This window comes from Girardinichthys multiradiatus, chromosome 18 (assembly GCF_021462225.1).
Source record: "Girardinichthys multiradiatus isolate DD_20200921_A chromosome 18, DD_fGirMul_XY1, whole genome shotgun sequence".
NCBI lineage: Eukaryota > Metazoa > Chordata > Actinopteri > Cyprinodontiformes > Goodeidae > Girardinichthys > Girardinichthys multiradiatus.
The window spans coordinates 28,754,610-28,781,146 of NC_061810.1; the positions used below are offsets into that span (position 1 = coordinate 28,754,610).

The 26,537-nt window shown below is 40.4% G+C and overlaps 1 protein-coding gene across 3 annotated transcripts in view; it reads right to left on the reverse strand.

The window, feature by feature from the left end:
• rsrc1 (arginine/serine-rich coiled-coil 1) overlaps positions 1-26,537 on the reverse strand; it is a 202,031-nt gene that overhangs the window by 164,463 nt on the left and 11,031 nt on the right. For all 3 annotated transcript variants that reach the window (XM_047391940.1, XM_047391938.1, XM_047391939.1), the window contains exon 3: positions 21,449-21,571. In XM_047391940.1, coding sequence (XP_047247896.1) covers positions 21,449-21,571 — 123 coding nt within the window. The remainder of the gene's footprint in view (positions 1-21,448; positions 21,572-26,537) is intronic.

Consider the following 26,537-nt stretch of genomic DNA (forward strand, 5'->3'; position numbering starts at 1 on the left):
AAACCGACGTTTGGCATTGGCATGAGTGACCAAAGGTTTGGCTATAGCAGCCCGGCCGTGTATATTGACCCTGTGGAGCTCCTGACGGACAGTTCTGGTGGAAACAGAAGAGTGGAGGTGCACATTTAATTCTGCCGTGATTTGGGCAGCCGTGGTTTTATGTCTTTTGGATACAATCTGGGTTAGCACCCGAACATCCCTTTCAGACAGCTTCCTCTTACGTCCACAGTTAATCCTGTTGGATGTGGTTCGTCCTTCTTGGTGGTATGCTGATATTACCCTGGATACCGTGGCTCTTGATACATCACAAAGACTTGCTGTCTTGGTCACAGATGCACCAGCAAGACGTGCTCCAACAATTTGTCCTCTTTTGAACTCTGGTATGTCACCCATAATGTTGTGTGCATGTCAATATTTTGAGCAAAACTGTGCTCTTACCCTGCTAATTGAACCTTCACACTCTGCTCTTACTGGTGCAATGTGCAATCAATGAAGACTGGCTACCAGGCTGGTCCAATTTAGCCATGAAACCTCCCACACTAAAATGACAGGTGTTTCAGTTTCATTGTCCAACCCCTGTATATATATATATATACATATATATACAGGGTTTGGACAATGAAACTGAAATACCTGGTTTCAGACCACAATAATTTATTAGTATGGTGTAGTGCCTCCTTTTGCGGCCAATACAGCGTCAATTCGTCTTGGGAATGACATATACAAGTCCTGCACAGTGGTCAGAGGGATTTTAAGCCATTCTTCTTGCAGGACAGTGGCCAGGTCACTATGTGACACTGGTGGAGGAAAATGTATATCGTTAATCATTTTTGTCCAGGCCTGTTTCATGAGTTTATTTTTTTAAATAATTCTGTTTAAGCATGTTTGAAAAGCAATGTCTTACTTTCATTTGTTCATTTTCACATCATTTTTATTCATTATTACCTTTGTCAGATTCAAGTTATTTCTGTGACCATTGTGGGTTTTTCTTTAATTAATCGAGGGGTACCAACAATTTTGTCCACGTGTGTACATACAGTACAGACCAAAGGTTTGGACACACCTTCTCATTCAAAGAGTTTTCTTTATTTTCATGACTATGAATATTGTAGCTTCACACTGAAGGAATCAAAACTATGAATTAACACGTGGAATTATATACTGAACAAAAAAGTGTGAAACAACTGAAAATATGTCTTATATTCTAGGTTCTTCAAAGTAGCCACATTTTGCTTTGATTACTGCTCCGCACACTCTTGGCATTCTGTTGATGAGCTTCAAGAGGTAGTCACCTGAAATGGTTTTCCAACAGTCTTGAAGGAGTTCCCAGAGATGCTTAGCACTTGTTGGCCCTTTTGCCTTCACTCTGCGGTCTAGCACACCCCAAACCATCTCGATTGGGTTCAGGTCCGGTGACTGTGGAGGCCAGGTCATCTGGAGCAGCACCCCATCACTCTCCTTCTTGGTCAAATAGCCCTTACACAGCCTGGATCTGTGTTTGGGGACATTGTCCTGTTGAAAAATAAATGATGGTCCGACTAAACGCAAACCGGATGGAATAGCATGCCGCTGCAAGATGCTGTGGTAGCCATGCTGGTTCAGTATGCCTTCAATTCTGAATAAATCCCCAACAGTGTCACCAGCAAAGTACCCCCACACCATCACACCTCCTCCTCCATGCTTCACGGTGGGAACCACCATCCGTTCAATTCTTCTGCACCGCACAAAGACACGGTGATTGGAACCAAAGATCTCAAACTTGGACTCATCAGACCAAAGCACAGATTTTCACTGGTCTAATGTCCATTCCTTGTGTTCTTTAGCCCAAACAAGTCTCTTCTGCTTGTTGCCTGTCCTCAGCAGTGGTTTCCTAGCAGCTATTTTACCATGAAGGCCTGATTCATACAGTCTCCTCTTAACAGTTGTTCTAGAGATGTGTCTGCTGCTAGAACTCTGTGTGGCATTGACCTGTTCTCTAATCTGAGCTGCTGTTAACCTGCAATTTCTGAGGCTGGTGACTCGGATGAACCTATCGTCCACAGCAGAGGTGACTCTTGGTCTTCCTTTCCTGGGGCAGTCCTCGTGTGAGCCAGTTTCTTTGTAGTGCTTGATGGTTTTTGCGACTGCACTCGGGGACACTTTCAAAGTTTTCCCAATTGTTTGGACTGACTGACCTTCATTTCTTAAAGTAATGATGGCCACTCGTTTTTCTTTACTTTGTATTATGGCTAGAAAAAAGCAGCTAACACTCTATTCAGTAGGACTATCAGCTGTGTACTGTATCCACCTCCTGCACAACACAACTGATGGTCCCAACCCCATTTATAAGGCTTGAAATCCCACTTATTAAACCTAACAGGGCACACTTGTGAAGTGAAAACCATTTCAGGTGACTACCTGAAGCTCATCAACAGAATGCCAAAAGAGTGCGTAGCAGTAATATATATATAGTCTCGAAAATCAAACTTGATTTCATTTTTCTACATTTTTCCAGACCTGAAAAATGATCAAAAGCAAATTCCCCACATTTCATAACTGCACAGGCACACTCCAATAAGACGCAAAGATATTAGGTGGAGGGTAATAGAAGGACTAAGCACAGAAAATAAGTTTATAAGAAAATGGGCCATCAATGTGGCGGTCAAGAACAATAAAGATAAAAAGTAGAGCGAATAAAAAAGTGATTTTGGGTTTATTGAGAAGATGGAGCAAGCTGCAGTCTTCAGCCGTGCTTCACATCAAGCTGGCTCCAATTAGCAGGTGTGCTCTCAGACACCCCCCCCACCCCCTTCACTCTGGTCAGGAAAGATGTATTTTCTGCCTTTTATACACATGTATTTATGAAGTGGTAGGAGATCTGAGGGCCTTTAGGATAACAGCCTTTTACTGTTTAAATGTGGGGCTGCTCGGGCCTCGTGTGCTTAAGTGATTTAGGAACCTCACAACTCCAGTATAAGAAAAATCATAAACGCTGAGACAAACCATGTGGGTAGACTGTAAAAGGCATCGAGGAACAGGACGACAAAAAGCAGGCACACATTCCAGTATTAAAAGGAAACTACACTTAATTAAACACCCATGACACAAATGGAGTAGCTCCCCATAAAAAGTTTTTTAAAAAAAACAGCGGCAGTAGTTTTGCCTACATCAAGTTGCCTTCTAACAGAACAGAGACTTCTCTCATACAGCTTTGAAAAATCATTTTTTATACGGTTTTGTCAAGGCTGAACAAGAAGGAGAGGGGAAAAACAAACGCTGAAAGCAAGATCAAGAAGGGAATAGCATAAGAAAAGCCTCCCATCCTTAGAGAGAAAAGGTCCCTCTCCTCCAATAAAGCTGGCGCATCGCAGACTATAGAGGGCAGATTTTAGCTTCTTTTGGAACTATGAAGGGGTGGTTGTGTACTTCACCACAGACCTGTATGACAGAAAGGATCTGACACAGGGAATGTACCACATAGTGTGTGCATACTGCCTTCGCCAAAGTACATTCAAAGCACCTCTATTAAAAATAGACAGAGAAATCGTCCGGTGACTGGAATCGGACGATTTTATTGGCCTGAATTGTTGAATTGCATGGCCCTGAATGGAAACAGTGAATGCATTATAGGCGCTCAAAGGTCATGCTGTCTTTTCGATCTGGAAGTTGTTACTGATTGGAAAGAAAAGTTAGCTACATTTAGTATTACGGAGGAGTTCTCTAGGAAGCTTCTCGAAAGAAAATAATTGTCGGCTCCTTCTTTAAGCTTCCAGTTTTAAACTGGCAGTCAGACTTGAGCAGAAAAAAGGGAGGTGAACATATTACACCAAAGTGCACTGTTTTGTAATTTTTACTAGTCTCGATTTTTCTGTCATAAAACATTTTTGGATTTTGATATTAGGTTAGATTTATAGATTTTGCAGTGTTAACTTAACTAACTAGGGGTAACTAAAGAGGGAAAACCTGCAATTGTTTTGTTTGTAAAGCTAAATGTGCTAATGTGCATAATGTGCATAAGATGCAAATGGAAGTTTAAAATTTCTACTCTGTAATCATATTGTGTTCGTTTTAAAATAAAAGAGAAATCCTTTTTTACAGCAGAGCTGTGTAACATCGTCTGCTCTCACACAGTATGATGTCACCTCGGCTCCTACTACAAATAATTATTGGCTGCAATAGAAAGACTGTTTAAGACTCCCTTATAGTTAATAGTTATAGTTATTTTTCCTCTTAAATATAACAATAAGTCAAATACGTCTGTATTATTTTGATTATTATTTTTGAAAGTCTTGAAAAAATTTAATCTCTTGTGCTTTGGCGGATGTTTACATTAGTAAATGGGATATGGTGTAATTGATTTTAAATGGGTTTTATCTGTATGAATGCCTCTGTCCCGTAACCTGAGAGACTTTAATGTGTTCTGGCCACACGGAGCATCTATGAAAACACGGAGTAAAATAACTTTTTTCATACCGAAAAATCTTTGGTATCACTACATTATTGCAGCTTTAATAAAATATATATGTACTGTATACAAGTAAATACTGAGTTAGTACCAGATAATTAAATAATTACTTAACAGGTAGTGTGTCGTTATTATTCTAATTCAAACAAGAAAATTATTGCAATTGCAGGTATGCAAAGTCTGAAAGAAAATTAAAATCAGGACATAAAAGCAGAAGTTCATTAACAAAAACGTTTACTCTGTGGCAAAATCCAAAACTGTTCACTCCTTGTGTTTCTGTTTCATGTTGAAGAAAAAACTGGAGCTCAAATTGCTCGGTCAACCTCGACACCGAAGCATTCTGCTCTGTGTTCAACCACTCACACAACAGCTGGCCTCATCTATCTCCGCTTCCTTCTCTTGTCCTCTGCTCCACCAAAAACAGACTGGACCGAAAGAGAAAGAAAAAACAAAAAAGAAAACGGAGGGCAGATCTCAAACAGAATCCCTCATGAGCACACTGAGAAAGTGTTTCATTACTTTCGAAATTATTGTCAAGGTTTCAGTCAAGGCACACATGATCCACGTTTCAACTCTCCATTATTGTTTCTCTTTTTGTTTCTTTCACAGCTAAACTCCCAAATTTGAGAGTGGAACCACATGTTGGCCAGTGTGTTCGCGCGGTGCTTTGTTTGTCCAAAGTGAACTGACAAGTGCAGGCAGTGGTTCCATTAGCAGGCAATTTGCTCTCGAGTTGTTCCGAGGGTAGAGAAGGTGTCAAAAAGTTGTTGTTTTTTTATTGTTGTTTTGGCAACACACACAGCTCTGCTTAGAACGAGTTCAATTAGGGCACACAGAACCCTACAGTAGACATGAAACAGTTTCGACACACGTATATTATTAGACACCCGAGCACTTACAGTTGCTTTTAAAACGTGTACTCAGCTCCTTTATGATGCCAAATCATTTCAAACCTTTTCACATCTCTAATGTGACATAGAGTGCATCTGGAAAGTATTCACAACATTACACTTTTTCCACATTTAGTTACAGCCTTATTGCAATTGGTATCAAATTAATCATTTTCCTCAACAATGTGAAATGACAATGTGAAAAAGGTTTTTGAGACAAATTTATGAAAAATACAAAACTACGAAATCACATTTACTTAAGTATTCACAGCCTTTGGCATGAAGCTCGAAATTGAGCGGAGGTGCATACGGTTACCACTGATCGGCCTCAAGATGATTAGGAAACGCACACAACTGTCTATATGAGGTCCCACAGGCCCCTGACATTGCGTGTCAGAGCACAAACGCCAAGCATGAAGTCAAAGGAATTGTCTGTATGCCTCAGAGACAGGATTGTCTTGAGGCACAAATCTGTGGAAGGATACGGAAACATTTCTGCTGATTTGAAGGTCCCAAAGAGCACAGTGGCCTCCATCATTCGTAAATTAAAGAAGTTTGGAACCGACAGGAAAAGTGGCTAGCAATCGAGGCAGATGAGTCTTAGTCAGGGAGGTGACCAAGAGCACCATGGGCACTCTGTCAGAGCTCCAGCATTCCTCTGCGGAGAGAAGAGAACCTTCCAGAAGGACAACTATCTCTGCAGCAATCCACCATGTATGGTAGAGTGGCCAGATGAATGCCACTCCTTAATAAAAAGGCACATGGCACCTTGTCTGGAGTTTGCCAAAAGGCACCTGAATGACCATGAGAAACAAAATTCTCTGGTCTGATAAGACAAAGATTGAACTCTGTGGTGTTAATACCAGGTGCCATGTTTGGAGGAAACCAGGCACCACTCACAATCAGGCCAATACCAACCCTACAGTGAAGCACGGTGTTGGCAGCGTCATGCTATTGGGATGTTTTTCAGCATCAGGAACTGGCAGGCTAGTCAGGATAGAAGAAAAGATGAATGCAGCAATATATAGAGACATTTTGGATAAAAACCTCTTGGCCTCATACTGGGGTGACGGTTAATTTTTTAGCAGGAAAATGACCCAAAGCACACAACCAAGACCTCGAAGGGCTGTAAATGTCCAAGCCAGAGTCAAGACTTGAATTCGCTTGAACATCTCTGGGGAGATCTGAAAATGGCTGTGAACAGACACCTTCCATGCATCCTGATGGAGCTTGAGCTGTACTGCAAAGAAGAATGGGTGAAATTACCTAAAGATGTGTGCTAAGTATGTGGCATCATATTCAAAAAGACTTGAGGCTGTAATTACTGCCAAAGGTTGATCAACAAAGTATTAAGCAAAGGCTTTGAATACTTAAGTAAATGTGATTTCTAAGTTCTCTATTTTTAAGAATTTTGCAACAATCTCAAACAAACTTCTTTCACATTGTCATAATAGGGTATTGTGTGTAGAATCATATAATGTAGAAGAGATTAATTTGATACCATTTGGAATAAGGTTAAAACATAAATAAATGCTTTCTGGATGCACTGTATGTACGATATAAATTAACTTGAAAACTAAATTTGTCAGAAATTTTTTTTACAAAGTAACTGGTTCCACTTTGCTGAAGCACAATTTTATTAAAAATCAACACTGTCATCTTGACTTCTAATACTTCTAGCAAAAGTTCTTTAAATGTGTCACATTTTTCTGTTGTGGATGTGGGTGCATGCTGGGACTCACTGGGATGCCAAAACATAAAATCCCTCTTCATCTGCAGCTTTCGAACAGACATCTGAAGGTTTAGGGTCAAAACTAACTGGCATTCATAACATCATTTCATCCACCTTGATCAAACCAAAGTTCTACTTGAAGAATAGTAACGCTACGGCGTGGTGCCCCAGCATGTTTCACTGTGGGAGTGGTGTTCTATTGATAATGTGCTGTGTCGGTGTGGTTCAAAACTTCCCAAATGGTTCCATGAGACCATAAAATATATTCTAGCAGGGTTCTGGGAGCGTTTAGTCAGGCCTGGATGCAAGTATCTCACAAATTCTAGGAAATTTATACTTTATTAGTGGTTGATCAGATTCACTATGACTGATGAAAGGTGTTTTCCAAGAAAACTAAATGCTGAAACTGAATCAAAAGATGCTTCACAAAGTATTTATAGTACATACTGAATATTGCAGCTTTTATTTTCCATATTTTCTCCCTCTCATTGTTTTTTGTTTTATTTTCAGTTGCAATTTGTACAATATATTGATTATTGACGGTGGAAAAAAATTCAAATAATTTATCACAGTTTCTGTTTTATATACTTTTCAGAGCCAGTGTACATGTGAAAATAATGTCCTAAAAGGGGTCCAACACTTGCATTTCTGAATATGGCTAAAGATCTGTTGGTATACAGCTGAAAGCAGATATTTACATTTACTGTAAAACTAAGAGAACAAGCTTTTTTTTTTCTCATAGACTAATCTTTTTTCTGTTTTAGGTCAGTCAGGATTGCCAACATAAATTTGATTTGCTGGATGCCAAATAATGAGAAACAACTTTGCGGTATCTTTATTACTTTCTTCTTATTCAGAAGTTCACATTCCCTCAGTGTTTGATAGAACTGCCTTTTAAACTATATGAGTTGGGTGAAATCCTGAAGATGTTGCTTCAGAATTTCTGCATAATGTTCTTGCCTCATGATGCCAGCTTTCTTGTGAAGCGCACATGACCCACCTGCAGCAAAACATCCACACAACATGATGTAACCACCTCCGTACTTCACAGTTAGGATGGTGTTCTCAGGTTCAGGTTCTGCCCTTTTTAACTCTAAATATACCAGTATCAACAAAGCCAAACGTTTGACTTCTGGTTTCATCAGACCACAGGGCATATCTCCAAAAAATGAAGTTCTTTGTCAAACAGTGAGGAAAAAAAAGGTGGTGATTCTTTTTATACAATGAATGCAAATATCGGATTTCTATTGTATGCATGTTAGAAAGTGAACATTTAAGTCTGTGTTAGCATCCTCAGAGTGTTTCCATCCATATGTTTAGAGCCCTTACATGAGCAGCTGAGTGAAGTTGGTCCATGCATGCACTCTCAGCTCCGGTCTCTGAGGACTGGCTCAAAACCTGGCCACCAAATCACACGCAGCACATAAAAATAACCCCCCCCCCATCCCCTTTTTTGTGAGCATCTTTAAAAGTATAAGAAGTGAGCACAGACAGTGCATAAATTGAGACCAGAGGCATTTCATTAAAAGCAGGGAAAACAAGAACAGATAAACTAAAAGTTTCCTAATTGAATACTTGGAAAAGTGACCTCTGAGTGCGTTGGATGTCACACTATGACCCGATGTCCTGCTGGGAGACCAACACAAGGGGCCAATGTGCAGGTCTGCCTATAAGCAGCAGGCAACCAGTGGAGACCCCCCTCCTCTTCACCCTCTCCCTCTCTGTATCACTGTCTGCCTAGCTCTCTCTCTCCCAACCTTCTCCGCCCTCAGCGTTATTAGACCCATGGTTCTGCTGCCGCTCCCAACAGCTCAATGACAACACACAGGGCCTGCCAATTAGAAATAATTAGACAGTCATTTCAGTGGCAAGTCTTTTTAAGTGCATATATATAACGATGCAATGATGCTTATTAGCTGGTCTGAGCCAGCGAGGACCAGGGCCTCAAACGCTTTGGTGCGGGAGAAAATAATTATGCCAGTGATCACAAAGCAAGCTGCACATCTCTGTACTTCACCTCCACGCGTTTTAAAAATGCACTTCATTAGCTCCTGTAATTAATCCTCCATTAATTGCAGGAAAAGCCCAGTTTACCTCCCTTCGTTTCTAATTATCATCTTATAAATAGTTATGGTTCTAATTAATGTGTTCATTAGGCAGGATATTTCTCTCAAAGCCTCGCTGGGAGCCAAAGGTCCGGCTCGGCTCTCTCTGAAGCCTAACCAGCCAGAAGGTGAGGCCATCCTGCCTGCATTTGCTTTTATTTTACTACATTCAACCTCCTAATTGGCATTTAAAACCCAATTTGGAAGAACTTCAAGAAGCTTAAATGGGAGCGAGAGACGGCGAGAAGGCTAGAAGGAGGCAGAGAGAGAGAGAGAGATACATTTGGTGTTCATTTTCTTTCTGTTGATCTGGCCAGACGGATGAAGCTTTTCACTGTCACAAAGTAAACGCATTAAGGGCGGACTGAATGCTATTAGCACTTGGCATTCTGGAGGTTTCATTACCAAAACAGTGAAATCTGTCTTTTCACCAAAAATAAAAGGTTGTATTACAGATTTTCACTAGACTTCAATGGTCAAAAGAACAGATTCTTTGTTTGGCAAACCCATATAAAGATATTGGCCACATGTCTAGGATCTTTTTTCACAAAGCTTTAAAAAATTGTATATTTGTAATAAGACCTTAAACACTTTAGCTGGTTACAGAGTTAACGGGCTAAATCTATTGAGTGGAGAAACATTATGTTAAGAAATGTTTTTTTTTTTTATACAAAATCATCACTGCCACACTTATTGGCATCTGTGCTGTCAGTAGTTGCAACCGCCTTTTGCTAGCAGGACACCTCATTTCACCAGGTTGGACCAGGCAGAGTGAGGGAACATTTCATTATCTATCTACATCATCAAGAGCTCTCAGCTGACCATAAAAATGTTTCTGCATGGTTTGCATCAGAGTCCGAAACAGCCAGAAAAAAGGGTTAATCCTGTGCTTGGCGAACCAGTTTTGGTTTGATTTGGCCACGTGCTTTGGTTGATTTTCCTACTGCTTTCATTTTTCTAGCAGATTGTTTTGGGAAAATGTTATTTCCAAAGGTTCTTCGTGCCATGAACTGGGGAACGGGCCCACAGCATTACAGATCTTCCACCATGCCTAATAGGTAACATGAAGTATATTTCTACGTAATCATCTTTGTTTCACGGTTCGTCATGTTTATTGCTGAAAAGCTTATTCTTAGTCTCACCCAACCCCAGGCAAGGCAAGGCATTTGTCTTTATTTAGCACCATTCATATACAAGGCAATCCAAAGTGCTTTACCGGACATCAGAGTTTAGACAGAAAGAAAATAAAGCAAAAGCACACAGTTCCACCTAAAGTCCCAGTAGGCGTTATGTTTGTGATGGTAGGGGAGAAAAAGACTGGAATGCCTTCCAAACAACTAGCTGGCATAGAGTCTGAGGCCTACATTATACCACCCAGTGGGCTCTACTGTCTGCTCAACCGGGAAGCCAGTGGGACATAAATGTCCTGATCTGTACACACCTACTAGGGTCTTCTATGACTCTACAGATGTCCACATGTAACTCAGATTTATGTGTGCACCAGCAGAGATAATAATACTTCCAGTCAAGTGGGGGGCGGTAAACTTACAACTGATGGGTCAGCTAATGAGCAGAAGAAAAAAAAAACAACAGCAAAGTTTGTTTTTAAGGAGGACAGTGAGGAATGGTGGATGTAAGGACATAAACACTACCCTGGGATCCTGGCTAGCTACAACATGTTTTGGGGTAGAGGATCTTTACTGAGTGAAGAGCACTCAAAGATATCTATTTTTATTATTAGTAAGGCGAAAGGTGAACAGGTAAGTTTGTAAGTCGAAGAGGGACCTCTGCACACAGAGCAGGAAGGCTGAATGGATTACAGAGAAGATACTCTGTTTTATCCTTTAAACTTTTATGTGTCGGGGAAGATGCAAACACACACAAACACTGCAGTTATAGTTTAAGATGCTAACCACTCCAATTAACTGTCATTACAAATAAAAAAGCTTACACAATAGTAGAAAATGTTATTTTTGTAAAGCTGCAACTGTTTTCCCTTATGCAAATTAAATGTATTAGTCAAAAATATATCCTAACCTATCAGGGTTTTTTCTTTAATAATTCTGTGATTTATTTTAAATAGGTGTCTTGAAAGAAAAAAACAATAGGGGGAATTGTCTGATTCGACAATTTTTCTGTTATGTAATGCACTTTTATGTTTCAGGTGTGCAAAACCACAAAAATAACAATGTTAAAGAGTTACAATCAGCCTTATAAAACAGACAAAACGTTGTTTAGTACAGCAGGATTTTATTTGTATAAATCCTTGTTGCTGGTTTGGACAGAATTTTAAAGTTTTATACTTTAAACAATTGAAAACACTTATCATTAGCAGTCAGTTCAACCTGAATTTAATCTTCTCAATAGTTCCAAGAAAGATATTAGAAGTAAAGATGCACCAATCAATTTTCAAGAACTGCAACTGAACATTTTTTCTCCTGGGCGGTTCTAACCTGTGATCTGCTGGTGAAACAGAAAAATCTGGGTTTTTCACACTGTTCATTAAATGCATCAAAACTAAAAACTCCTGCCGTTTTTAGTCTGTAAATGCATCAGCCAACAGCATGTATTTTAATGCATCTCTTTTCAGAGTTTATTCAAATCAGATAAAGGTTTGGGATACACGGTTTGATGCAAAACTGGGAATGATCTTGTAATCTCTTCATTTCTGTTGGATCCACATTCTATCAAATAACCTACAGGAGATTTCTCCAATTATAATTTATTGTAGTCCTTCGAAAATGTAAAAATCAGAATCAGTCCAAATTGGAGTTAGACAGCCACCAAAGAAAACTGGAAATTGGTACTGGCCAGGAAAAGCCTGATCGGTGCATCTCTAATTGGAATAGGCTAAAATTGGTACAAAAAGGTCAGAATTTTACAAAAAATTAACAATGAAAAAGGTCAACAGAACAACAAACCTGACTGGAACATCTCTGCTCTTTAGCACTAAAATCAGCTGTTTGACAGGGACAGAGTTGCTAACCAAGGGTCTAAAAAGCTTTACCTAACGATGATTCCAGATATGATTAGAATAGGAGAGCATGCAGCATTTGATATGAAACTAGTCTTTGTTTGAGTCCTCTTCATTTAATAACTTGTATGAGAGGAGTGGCTGACGACTGTTGTGAGGTGGATTTTCTGTTAGTGTGTCTGCACGCAACTCGATGCAGAGTCTACAGCTAGGTTGCTACCCGAGGGAGCGGGCCGGTGTGTAGCAAGCCTGCAGGATGCAGGAGTGTGATGGGAGAGGGCGGGAAGCTTGGCAGAAGTGAGAGAAGAGCGGAGGGAGGGTGAGTTTTTCCTCTGGCGGTGAAGGGGAACACTGCTTGCGGCGAGAAGGGGATGAAAGAGGCTGTCTGTGTCAGTCACTTATTCCTCCCTTTGGTAAATAAAGGTTTCTGACAACAAAGCTGAGCAGCGCTTGACTGGCCTTTACAGCAAATAAATAAAAAAGACAACACAGAAAAAGAGCAAGACAGAGAGAGGGAAGAAAAGAGAGGCGCAACAACAAACGTGTTCAGATCTTACGACTGGAAGCATGTTGATTTTTATGGAGTAGAGAAGACGTAGCTGAACCAAACCAGGTCATCTTTCAGTTTAAATCAACCTTCTGCAGGTCCAGTAATAGAGGAAGAAGGAAGAAAGAGCAAATTGTCATCTTGTGGAAAGGGGAGAAAAGAAAATGTTGAGAGGCCATGGGATAACAGACTGTTGGATAAAAAAAATTAAAAATTAAAAAAAACAGCCAGGAGCTTGCTTTTAAAATCCAGCATGGCAACACTCTAGTACACTTTAGAAAATGAATATACACATATGAGACCACTATGAGATAATGTGCATCCTAAAGAAGAAATTAGATTTAAGCTATTCCACGATTCCTCATTTTTATTTTGCATCCATCAGCACCTCTATTAATGACTTATGGTTCTCCTATAACAATGAAACCACACAGAATCCACTTGTCACGTCCTCAAAACACACTCAGGGCTGTTTCCTGGTGAAGCCAGCAACACCCAAAGCCACCTGCTACACTGCATACACACACTAATATATGTAAATTAAGATATGATGAGACACAAAAGTACTGATAAATCACTCCCTACTTGGAAAGAGAACTGGTGATCAAGCCTGGGATGCCATAGCACTCACCTACATTAAGGTTATTCCCCTACCAAGTACAGTCTTCTCACACCCAACCAGCTGGCCGTCCTTTCCTCATTCCTGAAGACCTCACTGCACCACCCTTGAGCTCCTTACCTCAGCTCTCCCCATTTCCAAGCAGCCTGGATGACCTTGTGCACTCTTCATGTCGGTGCAAGGCAGAAAAAGCTATCTAGCAGATGTACGACACCTCATCTCCTACAGGGGGAAAATTGCTGTGTGAAATAAATACCAGGTCATCGCTCAACTGCACGTGCACACAGACTCACACACACGCTTGGGGCTTTACTTTGGCCTCGTACAGAGGGCAGAGCTGGTGTTATACACCTGTAATATCCCAGTCAGTAGGAAAAGCGGCCTATGTCTCAACCATGGTGGTCAAAGCAAAGCGTCACACATAAAACATACCAAGCCCAAAAAAACAACTTATTCACACTAAGGGTTCCATTAAACCAGCTGTGTTTATCTATCTATCTATCTATACAGTGTGTATATATATATATATATATATATATATACAGGGGTTGGACAATGAAACTGAAACACCTGATTTTAGACCACAATAATTTATTAGTATGGTGTAGGGCCTCCTTTTGCGGCCAATACAGCATCAATTCGTCTTGGGAATGACATATACAAGTCCTGCACAGTGGTCAGAGGGATTTTAAGCCATTCTTCTTGCAGGATAGTGGCCAGGTCACTACGTGATACTGGTGGAGGAAAACGTTTCCTGACTCGCTCCTCCAAAACACCCCAAAATGGCTCAATAATATTTAGATCTGGTGACTGTGCAGGCCATGGGAGATGTTCAACTTCACTTTTATGATCATCAAACCAATCTTTCACCAGTCTTGCTGTGTGTATTGGTGCATTGTCATCCTGATACACGGCACCGCCTTCAGGATACAATGTTTGAACTATTGGATGCACATGGTCCTCAAGAATGGTTCGGTAGTCCTTGGCAGTGACGCGCCCATCTAGCACAAGTATTGGGCCAAGGGAATGCCATGATATGGCAGCCCAAACCATCACTGATCCACCCCCATGCTTCACTCTGGGCATGCAACAGTCTGGGTGGTACGCTTCTGTGGGGCTTCTCCACACCGTAACTCTCCCCGGATGTGGGGAAAACCGTAAAGGTGGACTCATCAGAGAACAATACATGTTTCACATTGTCCACAGCCCAAGATTTGCGCTCCTTGCACCATTGAAACCGACATTTGGCATTGGCATGAGTGACCAAAGGTTTGGCTATAGCAGCCCGGCCGTGTATATTGACCCTATGGAGCTCCCGATGGACAGTTCTGGTGGAAACCGAAGAGTTGAGGTGCACATTTAATTCTGCCGTGATTTGGGCAGCCGTGGTTTTATGTTTTTTGGATACAATCTGGGTTAGCACCCGAACATCCCTTTCAGACAGCTTCCTCTTGCGTCCACAGTTAACCCTGTTGGTTGTGGTTCGTCCTTCTTGGTGGTATGCTGACATTACCCTGGATACCGTGGCTCTTGATACATCACAAAGACTTGCTGTCTTGGTCACAGATGCGCCAGCAAGATGTTCACCAACAATTTGTCCTCTTTTGAACTCTGGTATGTCACCCATAATGTTGTGTGCATTTCAATATTTTGAGCAAAACTGTGCTCTTACCCTGCTAATTGAACCTTCACACTCTGCTCTTACTGGTGCAATGTGCAATCAATGAAGACTGGCTACCAGGCTGAACCAATTTAGCCATGAAACCTCCCACACTAAAATGACAGGTGTTTCAGTGTCCAACCCCTGTATATATATATATATATATAGTCAGTCAGTCATTTTCTACCGCTTATTCCATAGTGGGTCGTGGGGGAGCTGGTGCCTATTTCCAGCAGTCTATGGGCGAGAGGCGGGGTACACCCTGGACAGGTCGCCAGTCCATCGCAGGGCAACACACAAACAACCATGCACACACTCATTCATACACCTAAGGGCAATTTAGAATAACCAATTAACCTAACAGGCATGTCTTTGGACTGTGGGAGGAAGCCAGAGTACCTGGTGAGAACCCACACATGCACGAGGAGAACATGCAAACTCCATGCAGAAAGAGCCCCAGCTGGGAATTGAACCTAGGACCTTCTTGTTGCAAGGCAACAGTACTACCAACTGTGCCACCGTGCAGCCTCTATATATATATATATATATATATATCAATTTTATCTGATTCAGATTTCTCTTTAAGAACTACAGTTAACAGTTGTACACCTCATTGATGTCGAAAATGGCTAACATATATATATATATATATATATATATATATGTATATATATATATATGTATATATATATATATATATATATATATATATATATATATATATATATATATATATATATATATATATATATATACACAGTACATCAGACATCAATGAGGTGTACAACTGTTAACTGTAGTTCTTAAAGAGAAATCTGAATCAGATAAAATTGATATTTGCAGGTGAAAGTTTAACAAAAATCAGAGATCTGTAATCGGCCACAAAACTCTGATAAGGGCATCTAGAATTAGTTTTTTTAGACACAAAATCAGTAAAAACGAATATGATCCTGGGATTTTTAGCACGATGTTTTGAAGTGTAAAAATAACTAAGAAAAAAAAGATAAAACTATGTACGAGCTAAAATCCAACGTATAATGAAGGTATTTTGGAATTTCCATTTGGTACAAACACCGTTTCCAATAACTTAAAGGATTTCAGAAGCAGATTTCCAGTGACAGAGAAAAAGCCTGATTAGCTGGTTCTGTTTAAGATGAAATGCAGATTTTACACTGAACCCAGGGCTGTATTATATGAAATAAAGTTAAGCATATGTTTATGTACCTCAATACCACAATTCTGATTAGATCTCATTTTCCTCATATGCAAGAGGTGTTAAGTCTACATTAAAATCTGGTTATATGTGACAGTCACTTATTGTTGAGAGCCACTTGTTTTGAATTTAATCAAAACAATCATCAGTATTCATTATAATATCTAAACATGAAAGAAGAAAACAATTAATATTGTAGGAAAATGTGGGATGTTCAAACTCTGTGTAAAGTTAGTCAACTTTTTTAAAAATATGTTATAAACTTGATCCTAGTACAATCAATAGATTTAGATCATTAGATTCGGCAAAGCTTATTGTTCCCAGTTTATGTCAGCAACTATCTCTGCTTTAACTAGGCCCTAGTTGTGACCTCTGAGTTTCACAGGTGCCTGAATCTGGATGTCTGATCCAGTGTGTTGGATGATGTGTTTAGTTTGTAGTCTCCCCAAAGGGAAAGATTGATAATTAAAGGTCTCACTCTCCTTTGACTGGAGACAGCAACCTGGCTATGAGGGTACTCCAGTGTTAGCAGGGCCAAACCCTGACGCCAGCACTCTGACCTGCTAACTCAACACAGCTCTGAAATATTAATGAAGTAAGTACGCCCCCTGAAGTAAATGCTAACCTATGAGCACATGTGTGAATACCTAACAAGGGATGATGCGCTCAGCTTCTACCTGATTGGTCAAGTAGTGGGTTTGTTGTACCAGAAATCCCTCCTCACCTTCCATTAACTCTGTCCGACTGCTGCGGATGAGCAACTGATGGGATTGACTGACTGAGCCACACACATTTAACCCCTGCTGCGGTCGCCATTAACAGCCGAGCACTACAATGCTGCGGCGAGCTCACCCAAAGAAGAGCCTGTGATCCGGCTGTGATGAGAGGCCGTGTCGTCTTTGTTGCGATCAGATCACTGTATGCTGCAGCTGCCATGCTCCACACTGCTCTCCCCCAGTGGACTATACCCCCCCTTATGCCAGTATGAGAATGCATTCACGGAAATCTGCACATACGTGCATAGGCTCAATCAGCCTCCCACATGCCGGTTCGACACACACACACACACACACACACACACACACACACACACTGCCTGATATGCCTGCTCACATCAAAGAGAATAAACATTAATGGCAAATAGGTAATCTGTTCCTCTTGTCTGTTTTACATTTCAGGGCAAGATTGACTGCCTCTGGGGGATCTGGCACTTCTCTGATTGAGGGCAGGAATAAAAGGAGGAAGGGAGAGAAAAGAGGCAGGTAGCTCCAATAAATAGTAAACACATGATGGAGCATTATTCTTATTTCATGGATCCCTCTATTTTTTATTTAAAGGAGAGAGATCGAAAAGAGGGTAATAAGAAACCTCACTTCAACCCGCATCGGCCAACTGTGGTCCTAATCTTTCCTCCTGGAATATTCTGACGTGGGAACGTTATTATTCTCATTTCTTCTGAATAATATCCCTGTCAAGTCTATCTCTTCCTGCCTATGCTGCTCGCTTTTCCCAACTGAACCTGCACTTTTCCCATTCTCCTCTAACTTTTCATCTCCTTTTCTCTTTCCTCTCTCCTGTCACTATTTCCTATTTCCTTCGCATTTTGAAGGTAGAGCTGGGCTGTTGTGTGGCCAGGTATAGGGTGGCAGGCAGCACCTCATATCCTATCTTGGTATCAATCACGAGGTCCTGTCCACTCAATCCTCCTCTGATCCATCAGAGAGCCTTTCAGCCACCCAACGCAGCTTTATCCACACATGCACCCACAAACACACAAAGCCCTGACAAATCGTGGTCATGGTGCCAGAGCATTGTGCACATCTAGTTGCTTTCATTAAACTTGCAGGGTGTTGGATTGGCAGTGTCCAACATGGATGTACAGGCTTCAAATGGTAACATTTCTCCACATAAAACACATCTATTAAGTACTGAAGGCAAGATATAGTTGGAACAATTAAGAGATATGATATACAGTGGGGAGAACAAGTACTTGATAAACTGACGATTGTACAGGTTTTCCCACTTGCAAAGCATGTAAAAGTCTTTAAATTTTATCATAGGTGCTCTTCAACTGTGAGAGACGGAATCTGAACCGAAAATCCAGAAAATCACATTGTGTGATTTTAAAGTAATTAATTTGCATTTTAATGACGTACACAGCTTTCTGGTCTTGGCCATTGTGCAGTGGTTGGAGTTTGTGGACAGGTGTCTTTTATACAGTTAATACAGGTAATGGGTGGAGAACAGGAGGGCTTCCTAAAGAAGAACTAACAGGCCTGTAAGAGCAGGACTTCTTACTGCTTGTTAGGCTATCAAATAATTATATCATGCAATAAAATGCTAATTAATTTCTTTAAAATCCCACAATGTGATTTTCTGGATTTTGTTTTGGATTCCGTCACTTACCGTTGAAGGGTACCTATAATTCAAATTAAAGACTTCTACATGCTTTGCAACTGGGAAAACCGGCAAAGTCGGCAGTGTATCAAATACTTGTTCTCCCCACTGTACCAAGCAGCAGTCAGATAATATGTAAACCTATCAGGAGATTACTGCAGATCAGTGTAAGCAGGCATGGGTGAGATTCTCATGGGGGATAACCCTGAGAAAAAAGAAAATACAAGTTCACACACAAAACATTAAAAAACATATGCATAACTATGCATGATCCAATTACCAGTATCAAGATAAAAAAAACAACTAATTACTTAAAAACATACAAAATAATAATAATAACACAATTTATTTAAAAAAAAAGCTTAAATCTTTTTGATTACACAATGTGCTAGAGGGACTGAAGTTTTCCACAGCGGTATGGGGCATCGAGTAACACAGCGCTGTCCCTCATCCACCTTTTGTTGCACACTGCCAGTAAGCTGGTTGAAAGAAGGCTACCACACATGTTCCGAAATTTCTCCATTATGAAGTGACTCTAGCAGCAAAAACCACAGACAGCCATGGTGTGGAAATTAAAAGAGCACCACCCAACACACTTTATATGGCAACGCTGTTTTAAGTCTCCAGTGGACAAGCGACAACCACTATGTCGGTTAAGCAGCCGACTGCAGCCTAGCTACCTGAGCAGATCAGATTTTGCAGTAGCATTTCTAATATCAGCATGTTATAGTTGTGTTCCATTTGAAAGAATATAACAATTGTATATTCGGTGCATGAGCACGAGCAAACTAATAAATATAAATATTAAATGTTATGTTAATTATCAAATGCTTTTTTCCTATATTATCACTCCTTTTTGAGAAGTATAACAAGTGGATGTTAGCTGTAAAATTCGCCACTCATAGCTTATCAGCTGTAGTTAAGAGTGATGGGTGGTGCTTCATTAGTTTCCACATCATGAGTGTCTGTGGTTTTTGAAGCAATTAATATTTCTAAACTTCTGACTTTCTCTTTCCTCTAAGAGAAAGAAAACTACATGGGCCTTATCTTCAGTCAGCTGACCAGTAGTGCACAGCAACATATGAGAGTTAAGCAGTGCTGCGTTTCAACATAGTTCTTCCCACTGGAAAAAAAATAAAATACTTTGGTTACTCCCGCCCTCGAAGAGTCACTCACCTCAGGACTCCAAATGCTTTAACAGCTACAAATGATGGCAGCCCGACCTACTTTCTGATTAACTCAGGTAAATATTTCTTGACCACTTGGGAGAATCAAATTGAACTCCAATTTATAGATGTTTAGGGCATCACTAAGTTTGGAAAAGCAATGACAGAGACATTATGCAGAAAGCAACATACCCCATCCTAACACAGTAGAACATCAGCAGCAACACATATAATTAATGTTTCACAAAATGTTATTCATTTCTTTAAGCTTTACATTTATGTAAAACACATTTTTAGATACATCAACATCCATGGCAGGACAAGTGTGACAGCAGACAAAAACGGAACCACATGTGGTAAAAACAAGCGTTTTACACCTACAAACTAGCTGCCTTCGCTCAGCCGCATAAATTTATAATTAATGCTCTCATTTTGCATTCCCTACCTCAGCCTCATGGCACCCCAATATACTCTCTTCTACCAACCCGGCGTCCCACCTGCTCCTCGCTCACCGTTAAGCCGATTACACAACGGAGCCCTCCTAATCACAGCGCAGCATTTTGCAAACACCGATGTGTTTGATTGTAGTCCTAAATCTCCCAATATCCCTTCCACCTTTCATCTTACAACACACCAGCGATACCACTTTGCACTGCCGTTTTAATCGGTTCTGGAGAAGTCAAGGACTCAAAACCACAGATAGCAGGGAGACACAAACGCTTGAAACAAAACCACTCGTCTGAATCCCCTCAGCGCTGAAGTTCGCTGCCTATTCTGTGGCTGCAGAGTGGAAGTGTGGTGTCTGTTCATGACACCATCAACCACACGTGTCAAAGCATCTTTGTTGCATAATCCATTCATCCTGAAATCTCTGTAATGAAGATATTAAAACAGTTTTCCCTTTTGTGATTAAAATGATCTCTGCTCTCCCCCGCAGCCAAACACAAGTAAACAAAAGGCCTTGCTCGCGCATATATTATGACCTTTCTCCCGATTGTGCATCTGTGCATGTTTTTGTGTGTTTCAGACGATGTGTGTGTGTGTGTGTGTGTGTGTGTGAGGGATTGAACAGTTTACTGGTTCATTAGCAACAGATTAGTGATGCTAATGACATGGATCACCACACACAGAGACGTTCTCTTTATGTTTCTGGAAGGGATATTGGACTCGCTATGGCTCTGTGTTTATGCATATGTGTGTGTTTGCATGTGACGTGTGTGCAGGTGTTTACACATCAGTTTTGCATGAATGTCTCTGTCCTTGAGAGAAAAAAAAGAGCGAAATACTAGAATAATAATTAAATTTCACACTTGTAGGTATGCTTACTAATGTTGTAATTGCATTAATGACTGAAAGCAGAGCTGTATTAGGCAGACAGAATGGACTAAGCTGTGCATATGTGCTGCTGTTTCTCTGTTGTGTCTCTGCTTCATTATCACACATGTGCGCAAACACACACACACACACACACAGAGCAAGGGCAGGTACATGTACCCATAACTACGCCATACTCACAAATGGGTTTCCATGAAAACCTTAAAGGAAGAATTTAAAATGGTGTGTTCTTGTCACAGTTAAGTTCCAAAAGACTTTTCTGTGGATTCAAACACCCAAAGATAAAGCTCCTAACCTCATCTCCCTGACTTCATGAGGTAAATAAAGCAGAGTTAACTCCTGCGCAAGTGTTCGTTGTGCTGCTACCTTCTGTCCCGGCTGCGAGACCTGTGTGAGCGGTGGCTTCTTCCCTTGTTTCTGTCTGCACTTCGGCTCCTTCTCCTGCGAGACGAACTCTGGGAGGAACTGCTGCTGGAACGCCGTCTTCTCCTGAAGTGGACAGACATGTAAAAACGGATTTAATTCTACCAATGCCCACTGTTGAACTAAAACTGCAGGCAAACAGCAAGGGACGGTGGTTTGCAGATCATTTCCAATTCCACAAGGACTAATATGTAAGTTTTTTATTAAGATTTTAGGTAACAGACTGACATAAAGTAGAGCATAAGTGTAAAGCGTGCGGGCGACTGTGGATCAGTGGGAAGAGGAGTCTTCTTGCAACCCAAAAGTTGTGGGTTGGATTCCAGCTTTCTCTTCCACATCTTGGTGAGTCCCTGAGCAAGGAACTCAAGCCCAAGTTCTCTACTGTTATGCGTATCGGTGTATGAATGTGTGCACGTTTGTGAGTGCGACTGATTAATTGTGGCTTTAGTGTAAAGCACTGTGAGTGGTCGGTAGAGACAAGAGAAGTGCTATATTAACTCAGTACATTTACCATATTGCACAAAGTGGAAGGGATATATTACATGGTTTTTTACAAAAATTAAAATCTGAAAAGTGTGGTACCCCTAAATTACATGGAGGAACTGGTGTGGAGGAGCTGCAGAGATCCACAGCTCAGATGGGAGGATCTGTCAACAGGACAGTTATTATTCTTCCACTTACAGACGTGGGCCTTTATACAAGGGTGACAAGAAAAAAGCCAAGGTTGAAGAAAAGCGAAAAGAAACCCCATTTAAAGTTTGATACAAGACATGTAGGGGACACAGCAAACATATGGAAGAAGGTGATCTGGTCAGATGAGACCAAAACTGAACTTATTTTGCCTACATTCAAATCACAGTGTGTTAGAAATCTACCGCTGCACATCACACCATGCTCAAGGTGAAACATAATGGGGGAAGAACGATGCTGTTTGGGATCTTTTTCTTCAGCAGGGACAAGGAAGCTGATCAGAGATGATGGGAAGATGGATGAAGCTAAATACAGAGCAGTCCTAAAGAAAAACTGTTAAAGGCTGCAAAGACAACCCTGTCTTTTATTAACCAGTTTCCTGCAGCTGAAGTGAAATTCTACCCTTCTCTGAACAAAAATACAGGCTGCATCTTTTTCAGCTGTTAATTTCAGAAGTAAGCAGCTCTGATAGCAACTTTGCATTAGTAAAAACTCTCATCCGTGGCCCAAGGCGGCAAAACCGTGCTGGCTGCACTACAGTTCCTCCACAGGGGCCCTTTGGTTCTCTTCAATGCAGCAACAGCAGCGTGTGTAGTGCCTGTTTTCCCAAACACCGCTAACACCATGTTTCTATTGATATCATGAAGTAGGAGGCATTGACGGGGTGAATGTAAATGCAGAAACCTCCGTCTTGTACCCCGCAAACAGTTTGTGCAATATTCATTATCTGGAGTCTCCTCTTTTGTTCAACCAAAGCAAAAATAACCGAATCTTCCAAAGTGCATCCTAAAAAGAAAAACACACACACACACTTACTCCTGTGGGACCTTGGCAAGATAGAGAAGAGGAGGAGAAAAAGGCTAGCAACACAAATAACTCAGAGGCTGAACTATCAAACCAAATTTGTACCACTTAGAGCAGCGCAGCAAAGATCCATTAGTATTCTAAAGGCTGGATCCCGAGAGCAGAGCCTTATGAAATCACATCCACAGCTGCTCCTCAAAACCACTTCACACATCCTACAGAGGAAACGCACGCACAGGCGAGCAGAGGTTTCCTTGGGAGATGGTGTTTGCTCATGCATTTTCAGACATAATGTCACAGAAAACAACAGTGTAACCATATTTCTGGGGACATTTCATAGAAAACTCTTAGATGGCAGCTGATTATTAGGTAACACGTTACAAATCAGCTGCCATGTCTCGTATTCTCTCTTTTCACCATCTTGCTTCCCTTTCACACAGACACATAAATGGTAACGGTTACAATCACTCTCCTTACATATACATGTTAATTTTGTGGTCATGATGTCACCCACCCAGAACATAAGCCTTCTTCTGTTTTACCACAAGTGAGGTCACTTTCCGTGGCCTTTTTAAGTTTATTTAAAGGAACTGGATTTCGACAGAGACACAGAAACAAATACAAGGTCTTGGTTAATTGATCAAAATGTGCATCTAATAGATGAGGGACTTTGGTCCCAGGGCTTACACTGTCCACACAGAGCTCATTTGTGCAGGCAAGCAATGACTCCCCATCAGTGGTAATGGACCTTGACCAGGTCTCATAAATAATTACCCCTACTGTCCTTGTTAGAACAACTAAGGCAGCTGATGGATGGATGGATGGACGGACAGAGTATGAGCATCCAGCATGGATGAACGGATGGAGTTGCCAGTAGGTAGAAGGATGAGGGAAAGGATATCATATTTTTTAACGGAAATATGGACACAGTCAATTGACGTTATTTTGTTTGATACTTCCGGTCGGGGGCTCCCGGTCCCTGGCTAGCTGACTTACTTTCACTGTAGCGGCTAATACAACAAGTTTCTTTCCACAAGAAACATTTTTTCCCATGACATAGTTTACAAATTTCGCCAAGCTTATGTTTTTTAGCCCAGGAAAGTGATGAAACGGAAGTGCCGCACATTGAACCGGAAGTTGGACATATTAGTTGGATATTTCCCCGTTCGTAAATAAGGAGATACAGTCATTAGCCACTACAGAATAAACTTTCAAAAGAGACAAAATATTGTTAACCTTTATGTTCCGACTAAAATAAGGGTTCACGATTTTCAAAAGAGAAAAGTCAACTGCATTTATTTCAGCTAATTAATTATAATGGAAATGTTAACAAATTTACCATCCATAAATTTCAGATCAATTCATTCATTTGACTGTTGAAATAATGTGACTACTACTGTTTATCCATGTGTTTGAGGCATATTTTTTAAACAAAAGAGTGATACAGAATACTTGTGATAGATTTAGACTTCAATAAGGTAAATTTACATTACTGACAAATTCTTAAAAAGTGGAATTTGCTACTGTGTCATTTTTCACAATGAATGTTTGCACCAAAAAAAGGGAAAAACATTTAAACACTGTGTTTGATTTGTGATTCATATAATTTCTTTGTGGTTAATAAAAAGCCAAAAAAAACACAAAAAATATAGAAAATATATCTTAAATATAGAAAACTATAAATGCTCTGCATATTTAGTCTACAAAAGTTTTTTTTACTGTAGTCAAATTCAACTATGATTTCATTCAGTTTTTACCGAAATTATATTATTCTGATCTAATCAGATCTTTTTTCAAGGTAACTGCAACTGACAGGTATATTTTTCTACATTTTTGTTACATGAAAAAAGTTGGGCTGTAAACGTTATTGGTGGTAAGTGCTGCTGCCTTACAATAAGAGTGTCTGGGGTTCAGATCCTGGCTGGGAATTTTCTATGTGGAGTTTGTTTCAGACATGCACCAATCAGCCTTTTACTTACTGATTCCAGGTTTTTTTAACCCCTGACCTGCCGATTCAGACCACTCTTAGTGGTCTCCTAAGGTGTAGAACCCACACAAAATAGGGCTGAACATCAGAAAATGTTCATATTGTTATGTATTGCGATGACAAGATCAGTCTTGAAATTTTTCTCCTTTCTCTCTTTTCACTCTGAAGCTACAATAATTGATCGATATCTGACAGCATTCTGTTTGTTGATGTGTTTACGAACTGTAAAAACTGGGAATTTTCGGTTCTGATCAATTTAATAAAACAGGAACAATGCAATATATAACAATTATAATCTTTCTGATAATGATTTTTCTGTATCTAACTTGTTTACCAGTAGACCAAGCTGATCGAGGAAAAGCTAGAGTTCAACTAGATTAGCATGTTTTTGCTTGGAATTTGCCCAAATCCGCTCCAGCTCCTTCATGTTGAATGGTTTTCACTTGTGAACAGCGGTCTTCAAGTCTAACCACAGATTCTCAATTGGACTGAGGTCTGGACTTTGACTAGGCCATTCCGACACATTTTAATGTTTCCCCTTAAACAACTCGAGTGTTGCTTTAGCAGTATGCTTTGGGTCTTTGTCCTGTTGGAATGTGAAGCTCCGTTCCAGACAGACACAGGTTTTACTCAAGAATATCCCTGTATTTAGCACCATCCATCTTTCCCTCAACTCAGACCAGTTTCCCAGGCCCTGCTGCTGAAAAAAATTCCCACAGCATTATGCTGCCACCAACATGTATAACTGAGAGGATGTTTTGGGGGTGATTGGATGTGCTGGGCTTGTGCCAGACATGGCATTTTTTTTTGTGGCCAAAAAATTTTATTTTAGTCTTATCTGACCAGATCATCTTCCACCATACATTTAGGGAGTCACCCACATGCCTTTTGGCAAACTCAAAATGTGGCTTTTTTTTGGGTCACTCCTCCATAATGCCGAGCTCTATGGAGTGTATGTCTTATTGTGGTCCTATGGACAGATACTTTAGTCTCTGCTGTGGAACTCTACAACTCCTTCAAGGTTATCTTTGATCTCTGTTCTGTCTGTCTGATTAATGCCCTATTTGCCCTGTCTCTGAGTTTTGGTGGGTGGCTATGGGGTAAGAACACTGTCAAAAACAATGTATATGTAAAGACGGAAATGTGTGCATATTAGTCAATAGTTGTGCATAAGTAAAATCCAAAAGAGGTATTGTATATTTTCTCTATAAGAATACAAAATAAAATGTGACAGCTTCAAGAAATCACAAACACAAGGTTCAAGTTTACAGTTGTGGTTTATTCTTTGATTCTCATAGAAAAGAAATCGTATTCACAAACTGTTATAGCATATTGTATTCATAAAGAATAAACCATAACTGTAAACTTGAACTTTGTGTTTGTAATTTCTTGAAGCTGTCACATTTTATTTTGTATTCTTATAGAGAAAATATACAATACCTCTTTTGGATTTTACTTATGCACAACTATTGACTAATATGCACACATTTCCGTCTTTACATACACATTGTTTTTGACAGCGTTCCTACCCCATAGGTGGCTCTCTCTTGG